This window comes from Emys orbicularis, chromosome 13 (assembly GCF_028017835.1).
Source record: "Emys orbicularis isolate rEmyOrb1 chromosome 13, rEmyOrb1.hap1, whole genome shotgun sequence".
Taxonomy (NCBI): domain Eukaryota; kingdom Metazoa; phylum Chordata; order Testudines; family Emydidae; genus Emys; species Emys orbicularis.
The window spans coordinates 26907752-26916004 of NC_088695.1; the positions used below are offsets into that span (position 1 = coordinate 26907752).

Below are 8253 nucleotides of genomic sequence, written 5' to 3' on the forward strand. Positions count from 1 at the left end.
CCAGACTGGCATCCGCGATCCGCTGCTCTCTGGACTGCAGGTCCACGGTGGGTGGATCTGGCGGTGTCTGCTGCAAACCAGCTGGCTGAAGTTTCCGAAGGGCAGACAGCGAGCACTGAGGGGTTAATCTGCCTGCTTTCTGTGTTTCAGCAACAGCCAGCAACCAATCGGAGCCCAGTGGAAATAGCAGTTTATAGAAAGCCCACCACTTTCCCTCTTATCCTAATGGCTTCTGTGCATTACGCTGCTGGGCTTCCGAGAAAATGGATTTCCTTCTTGATTTGGTGAGAAAGTAACTGCAACACTGGGGCCCATGAGGCGGCAGCATCACTGACCCCAGCAATGCCAGCGAGAGCAATTCACTGTGTGGATTACTTAGAATCAGAGCTTTCCACATCCGTGAGCAGATCCTGCAGCTAACAGCACCTCGGGGAGCGCAAACCACTCACCAGCCCAGAAATGTCTCTCACTCTCCTCGTGGCAAATCAAAGGCTGTGTATTAACACCTAGCCCTGATCTAGCACTTTTCTTCTAGTGAGCTCAAAGCCCTTTGTAAAGGTGGCCAGTATTATTAGCCCCATTGTACAGATGGGGAAACTGAGGCCCGGATAGGGGAAGCAACATGCCCAAGGTCACCCAGCAGGCCCCAGGCAGAGCCAGAAATACAACCTATGTGTCCTGAGTCCCAGCCTACCATGCTAGCTGCTGTGGCCTTGACAAATCTGACTGTGGCGAGCTGCTGCCCAGATGCACAAGCAGGGAGAAAGCACAAAGGCCAAGTTAGACCCAGTCCTACAGACTGCTCTGTTTGGCCTCTCATCTATCCCTCCCCAGGTGGCCTGGTCTAGCCTAGAGCATTTAGTCTGAGGACGGCACTGCTGCTGGGAGATTTGAACAGGGTGGGTCCCAGCAACAAACCAGGCTGGATTGGGGGTGCTAGCTGGGGAAAGCCTGTCTCTAGGCCCCAGTGCATTCTGGGTTAGAAGGCCTGTGGGGGCAAGCATGTCTGTGGAAGCCATGGCAGTTAGGACCACCTACCTACGCCAGGATCGCGAGGAGGCAGCATGGCCCACTGGGTAGGGCACTGGACTGGGCAGTTTGGTATGTGCACCACATTCCCAACTCGCTCTCCGAGTTTCCGGGTGACCTGGGCAAGCCATCACCCCGCTCTGTGCCTTAGTTTCCCCATTAGTTAAATGGGGACAATGACACTTTCCCTGGTGAAGCACTTTGGGGTCCCTGTGTCTCATGGGCGGGGTCTTCTCTCACTCTGGGGTAAGCAGAGAGGGGCCCAGGTGGAAATGTGGGGTATGAGAAACAGGGCTGGCTCCAGGCACCAGCCGACCAAGCACATGCTTGGGGTGGCACCCTAGAAGGGGCGGCCAATGTTGGGGTGGCAGGGGGCGCTCGCGGTGTTTTGTTTTGTTTTTGTTCGGCGGGGCGGCGCTCGAGGGGTTTTTGGGGTTTTTTTTTTTTGTTTCAGCCGGGCAGCACGGCGGGTGTTTTGGCGGCGCTGGGGGGGTTGGGCGGCGCGGCGCTCGGGGGGGCAGGGGTTTGGCCGGCGCGGCGCTCCGGGGGTTTGAGCGGCCCGGCGAGGCAAGGCGCGGCGCTCTGGGGTGGCAGGGGTTTGGGCGGCACGGTGCTCCAGGGGCTGCGGGGGGTTTGGCTGGCTGGCCGGTGCGGTGCTCGGGGGGGGCGGGGGTTTGGCCGGCCCGGCGTGGCCCAGCACTCGGGGGGGGGGGGGGTTGGCCAGCCCGGCCCGGCGCTCGGGGGGGTTGGGCAACCCAGCGAGGCGCTCGGTGGGGTTTGGGCGGCCCGGCGCTGGGGCAGGGAGGGGTTTGGGCGGCGCAGCCCTCGGGGGGGGGCGGGGTGTTACGGCGGGGCGGCGCTCTTCTTTTTTGACTGGGGCAGCAAAAAAGTTAGAGCCGGCCCTGGTGAGAAAGGAGACACAGGCCACCAGGCCTTTCCGAGCTCTGCTCCTCCCAGCCCTTTGCTGCCTGCTCTGAGAGTGTGGCACACACTGGCCCCAGTACCTGGTCAGCTCTGCTGGCTGCTCTAAGGCAGGGCAGGGCAGGGCAGGGGCTGCTGGCTAGTGCTGTTAGCCTTGCCCTAGGGGTGATTGCAAAAGGGCCAGATATTCCAAAGCGCTCAGCGCCCAGCAGCTCCCACCAAGAGCACTGGGAGCTGCTGGGTGTTGAGCACCCTTGGAAAACTGGCCTTTTCACCGAGGTGCCCCAATGGGAGCTGGGTTCTTGTGAGCCATGGAGCAAAGACCGTGCCAGTCCCATGCACAGGGGCAAAGAGTGGGTGGTTCCTATGGGCCTGCTCAATGCCCAGGCACAATTGGGCCCCTAATGGGCCCAGCTGGGGTATTTTAAGCTGCAGTGTTCCCACAGGAGCAATACCGTCCTCTCTCAGCTGCAACCCCGTGGGACTTTTTCTGCTCTGGCTCCGGGGTGGCTTTGGCCCCAGCTAATCAATGACCCCTCCAAACAACATGACCTTGTGAATGAATTTCAGTCCCCGCAGTGCTAATCCCCTCTATTTTCCTCTTCTGTTCCTCTCAGGCATTAACCCCCAGACCTGCAATGCCCAGCACCATGGAGACCCACCCCAAGAGCCTGGATGGGAGTGAAAAGTCCCCTGAATCCAAGGATTTGATTACTAGCAACACGGCCAGCACGCTGTGCATCAGCTCCAGGAGTGAGTCCGTCTGGACCAACACGCCCAGGAACAAGTGGGAGATCTACCACAAGCCCATCGTGGTGGTTTCTGTCGGAGGCGCCATCTTCCTCTTTGGAGTGGTGGTTACCAGCCTGTCCTGCTTCATAGAGACCAATAAAAATGTTTACAAAATGTGCGGCCCGGCTTTCCTGTCCCTGGGGCTGATGCTCCTGGTTTGCGGCTTCGTCTGGATCCCCGTCATCCGGAAGAAGCAGCGGCAGAGACAGAAGTCACACTTCTTTCAGAACATCAAGTCATTCTTCTTTAACCGCTGAGGGCTGCTCAGGCTCAGCACTCACGGGTGGCAAGTAATGCCTCTTTCAGCCTGGCTGGATTTGCCATGAGATTATTAGGGCCTGATCCTGCTCTCAGACAGGCCTAGTGGATCCCCAACTTTGACCTTCTCCTCTCCCCATAGGTGAAATTCACCCCCCTGCAGGTCCTCTGTGGGCAAGTAAACTTCACACTATGTGCTAGGAGAGCAGAATACTGGCATTGAGACAAGCAGGTTGGGCTCAAGCCCTAGATTTTGCTCTTGACTGTATATTGAGCAAACCTGCAAACATTGACTGTGTCTTATAGAGGACAAAGCTTTGAACTGTATTCATCAACACCCGGCACCTGTACTGCTGAACACCTGTCTGGGATGGTCTAGGTGTACTTGGTCTGCCTCAGCCCGGGGGGCTGGACTTGATGACATCTCAAGATCCCTTCCAGCTCTACATTTCTATGAATGGGATTTCACTAGAAAATGTAAACCTTTACTCAGGTGGATGACTCTTACTCATGGGAGCAGTCCTATGGATTTGAATGCCACTACTTGTGTGAGTAAGAGTCACAGGACAGGTCTGACAGGGTATAGCCTGAAAGGATTTCAGCTGTTCAAGGTGTGCTGTGTTAATATCTGTGTTAATATCTGTCTGGGGATTGGTCCTGCTTTGAGCAGGGGGTTGGACTAGATGACCTCCTGAGGTCCCTTCCAACCCTGATATTCTATGATTCTATGATTCAATAGAGGAAACAGGGCTACACTAGGAAGGGATTGGATTGTTTTCCATAGCCATATGGCTACTACCCCTCTCTTGCTAAGATGACCAAGCACAACACTACAGATATAGACGATCCACAGTGCCAGGATATGTCAATGGGATTTGGAGGAGACAGTGCATTCAGAATGCTCTGCAAGGGCAAACAGAATCATTTCTTTCTAGCCAACTGTGCATTGGACCTCAGAGGATACATCCAGAATGATACACATGCAAGATCCACAGCTGAGAATGAAAGGATTTAGATGGGGATGTGTATGAAGTTCATCTCATAATTGTCACTATGAAACGAGCGTCTGTGTGCAATGCTACTCCAAAGCTTACTCACGACTTTCTGGTGAAGCGTGGGGTGATATTTATTTCTACCTAAACAGCCAAGCTGAAGAGCAACTGAGCATCAGAAGTAGCATTTCTCTGTTCAATTTTACAGACTATCTTTAAAAAATTTCATTCCTCAAGGTCTCTGGATGCAAGGCTGTATTGCACCAACTGCATATTTATCTCGGTTTGGAGTGATTGTCTCTGTCATGATGGATTCCAGCACAGCAGAAATCTCAAACATTCCACCTGGGCGGAACAAGAGCAAATGTAAATGAGATGCCTTGTTTAACTCAAGTCTATTGAACTCCTATTGTTAATAATGATGTACCCTGGGAAATTTACCTACAAAAGCAGGAATCGTTCCCAATATTTTTGGTTAATATTGTAGTTGCCTTTTTTCAATGGGGCCCAGTTAGTTTAAAAAACCATGTAAATACAGCTTCCCAACTGCAAATCCAACTGTGCAATTGGTGTTTGGTTTGGATACTAGGGACAAGATTTTTACAAATAGTCGCCTAGTTTGTAGTTAGGCACCTACATAAATTGCCTGATTTTCAAAGCAGCTGAGCTGCCGTTGACTCCACTGAAGTCAATGGGAGCTGAGAAGACTCAGCGACCACAATCGGATTGTGTCTCTGGTTAGCCTCATTCTTAGCACTGAGTAAACCAATACCTGCATGTAGACCCCTCCTTTTCCCATGTAAGGACACGGCCACGCACCGACGCCTCTAGCTTTGGTGAGGTTGCATTATAACAGCCCCGGATGGTTTCTGACGTAGATCAACGCTCATCAGAGACCAAATGGCAGCAATGCATGGAAAAGGCACAGTCTGGCTCTTCTTTGCAACCAGAATCCTCCTCACTGAGCCAAATGCAGCCATTCAGCCTGGATGGCAAGTCGAATTCCTTAGGAGAAAGAGGAAGGAAAGTCTGTGTGGCGTTGGTTGTGTTTTGCAGAACCCCTCTAATCTTCACAAAGCTTAACGATTTTGTTTCAAACATCAGAAGTGATCAGACTACCGCCGCTCCTGGTGATCTGAACAATCCCTTCGGACCTTCAAACCTGAGGGGCAGACCCTTAGCTGCTGCATGTTGTCATAATGCCATTGAGGATCCTGTGACTAGGCCGCTAGCCTAGGGCTTTGCAGACTGAGATCCAATTCTCTTCTCTGCTACAAACTTCCTTGTGCAACCTTGGGCAAGATACTCAACCTCTCGTGCCTCAGTTCCCCTCCTGCCCTACCTCACAAGGGGGTTGGGAGGATAAATACTGTGAAGATTGTGACACGCTTTTGAGATCTCCTGGTGAAAAGCGCCATATAAGAGCCAGGTATTATTACAAGGCGATGGAGTGATGAGAAGTGACACCAGTCCCTGCGGACAGCCTGCGTTTCCCTGGCCCAGCCACAGAGCAGGACTGCTGCTTGAGAAGCTGACGCGCTTGTTCCCTGCTGGCGAAATGAAGGGATCTTAAGCTGGAGAAGAGACTGGAGTGTCAATTAGAAGATCACATTGTGAGTGCAGAACGCCACGCATTGTGACAGGGCTGCACTGAACCCAAAGACAGCTTCCCATTGAGTCTGGGGCAGGGGGCTGAGATCAGACCATACTGAGTGTTTCTTGCACTAACCGCATTTGTAGCTCTACTTTCTTTCCTGGTAATGACAGTTTTCTAATTACCCTGTGGAACATACAAGTCCATCGGGCTTGTTACTAAACTGAGCTGAGAGGAGAGTCTCCTTCAGAGCCCTGTACCTACCACAATGCTGATAGAGCTAAGCCAGCCAGGCCTGCTTCCAAAGCAATTCGACCAAAAAATAAATCCAGATGCCACAACACAAAAGTTCCTTCCGTGGACACCAGCACCCGGGTCTAGCCCATAGCTGCAAAGGGAAGGATCCAGCTGCATTAACATTAATGTACTGAAATTCACTCTCTTGCAGCAAGTGCAGTGCTGGGGCTGGGCAGGGGTTCTGGGGCCTTAGGGTTAATCGATCCCAGAGAATGGAGAATGCTGCTCTGGTTTGAGCCCTGGGGTTTCATGTTAATAGAGAATGTGGGTCGCAGGTGTGGACAGGGGGCCCAAGATTCAAGATAAGAAAGTATATAGCCCTAGCTCTGGTGTTCAATATTCCATGAGCAGATCCCGAAGGAATCCAAGCCATTTCTTGGCTGGCATGGAAATGGTTTACTCCCACCCATGTGCCCTGCCCCTCTCCCTTAAATTTCAGCTCTACGCCAAAGGAGAGCCTCTGGCAGGCTAACATCCCTTATACTCCAAGGTGCCTGGGACTCAGTACCTACAAGCAAACCCGCGGCTTTGCGCTTCTCTCCAGATTCTCAGAGCCGAATGCTCCACTTGACGTTCATAGGTGCAGCTCCACTGACTTGGGTGGAGCTCTGCCCATTTACACCAGGTGAGGATCCAGCCCACGGACTCGGACTCTGTCAGGGAGTCTCCTTGAGGATAGTTTTGCCAGAAATAAATGCAGCTCAGCCAGCTGCCCCTTGAAGAGTCAGATGAGGTGAGGTACCCAAGAGGTTGAGATGCTCCCCAGGCTCGGAGCACTGCCTGCTAAAGGATGGTAGTGCCATGCGTGCCAGACACCCAACCTCATCCTTAGCGCGGGCAGAAGGCTCGGCCGGCAGCTGATTTACTGGCATCCGACGTGTATTCTGAAGTGGTTGGATTGTCCATAGAGGAGTCCCCACCCTTCCCCACGGGATGTGACAAGCTGAGGGTGGCTTCCTCTTAAAGCTCTCCCATGCCTTGATTTTACTCCTGTGCCTGCTAATGCCTTGTTGGGGGGGTGGACGTGGCTCTGGCCAAACAGTGCCTGATTTCCGAATGCAATGAATAAACTACTGGATCAAACTCTCTTCGTTGTTTGCGTGTAACTGTGGTGATGGAAAGACACCCAGGGGTTGCTGCTCCCAGCCCAGTCTGAGGAGAGGGCATTCGAGTCCCATGCTGCTGCCGGGGTCACAAGCAGTCCTGCTTTCAAAAATCCAAGACAGACTGCCCACGTGAGCAAGGGCTACTCATGTGAGTAAGAACTACTCCCGGGACCCCTCAGGGCTGCTGTGAAACTTGAGAAACGCCTGGGTCGTGTGCCGACCCCTCTACCCAGGTGAATTTTCCAGATGCACCATTGATTTATATAAAGGCGTTATCGTATGCTCTGTATTATTCCCCTCCCATTGCCTATGCATCCTAACATCGTTTGCTTTTCTTGACTGCAGCTTCACACTGAGCAGGTGTCTTTATTGATTGATCTACAAAGGGCATACACAGTTCAATTAAAAGTCTCTGCTCAATGTGCAGCTTTGGTCAAAGGAGACGTTAGGATGCATAGGGAACAGGATGGAGAATAACACAGAGCAGAGTAATGCCTCTGTATAATCAATGGTGCCCCCTTATCTGCGTACTGTGTGCAGCACTGGACACCCCATCTCCAAAAGGATATTGCAGAACTGGAGGGTGTTGAGAATGATCGAGAGCCTAGATAAACTCTCCTATGAAGAGAGATTGAAAAGACTGGGAGTGTTAGCCTAAAGAGGAGACAGATAAGAGGGGATATGATAGAACTATATAAAATAACTAGTGGGCTAGAGAAAGTAGCTCAGGAACATCTCTTCTCCCAGTCATCACACAAGAACAAGGGAGAGTCACCTCAATTAAAAGGGGCCAAACCTGAAAGTGAGGAAAGGAAACGTGTGACTAGACTGTGGAACTCACGGTCACGGAAAGTTGTAGTGGTGAAGGATTTAGCAAGACTGAAAAAAGAGCTCATCAGACTCTAGAATAAAGGTATGGGATTCCTTTCCAGAATAGTTTGGATGGAGCATAAGCGCTGTTTTAAGAAGGTATCATGTTACACGCCCAATCTGATTATCTCCAACCCTTGCTAAAACAAGGTTAGATGCTACTTGCCTCCTCCCCTTGTTCTATAAAAAGAGAAGGAAATTCGTTACAAAACTCATTACCGCTGCGCATCAGCAGTTCAAATGTGCACGTGAAAGGTCGTGACCCAGCCAAACCTGCTGAGCACGACTCGCCCCCGGTTTAAACCTTAGGCTGTCGGTTAATGCAAATCTTCTCGGGAAGGCTCAAGTTCTCTTTTTTAGCACAAGTAGAAAAGTCAGGGCGCAGTCAGGCAGC

At 52.0% G+C, this 8253-nt stretch overlaps 1 protein-coding gene across 1 annotated transcript; it reads left to right on the forward strand.

Annotated features, from left to right (window-relative positions):
- The first annotated feature begins 2588 nt into the window (after nt 1-2588).
- Nucleotides 2589-2999, forward strand: PIRT (phosphoinositide interacting regulator of transient receptor potential channels). Its single transcript, XM_065415119.1, has one exon. It carries the CDS (start codon nt 2589-2591, stop codon nt 2997-2999), a length of 411 nt encoding a protein of 136 aa, XP_065271191.1.
- The last annotated feature ends 5254 nt before the right edge of the window (nt 3000-8253 follow it).